The 206-nt window shown below is 53.4% G+C and overlaps 1 protein-coding gene across 1 annotated transcript; it reads left to right on the plus strand.

The window, feature by feature from the left end:
• PPTG_20354 (hypothetical protein) lies at positions 1-192 on the plus strand (the record flags this gene model as incomplete). The annotated part of the gene is made up of 1 exon (XM_008919160.1): positions 1-192. A coding segment is annotated over one exon (192 nt), but the record flags the coding sequence as incomplete, so codon positions are not given.
• Between the last annotated feature and the right edge of the window lie 14 nt (positions 193-206).

Here is a 206-nt window from a genome sequence, read left to right on the forward strand (position 1 = left end):
ATGACACTGCTGGTGACTTGTGTGAAGACCCCAGATGAGTGGGAGAAGGCCCGTGCCATCCGTATGCAAGTTTTCATCCACGAAGACACCTTTGATGAGGAGGGCGAATTCGATGCTGATGACGTGCATCCGTCTGCTCTGCACTTCATCGGTACAGATGTGGAGCAGAACAAAGTGGTGGCCGCCGCGCGTGTGTTAGTAGATGA

The sequence above is a fragment of the Phytophthora parasitica genome (assembly GCF_000247585.1).
Source record: "Phytophthora parasitica INRA-310 unplaced genomic scaffold supercont2.539, whole genome shotgun sequence".
Lineage (NCBI taxonomy): Eukaryota > Oomycota > Peronosporomycetes > Peronosporales > Peronosporaceae > Phytophthora > Phytophthora nicotianae.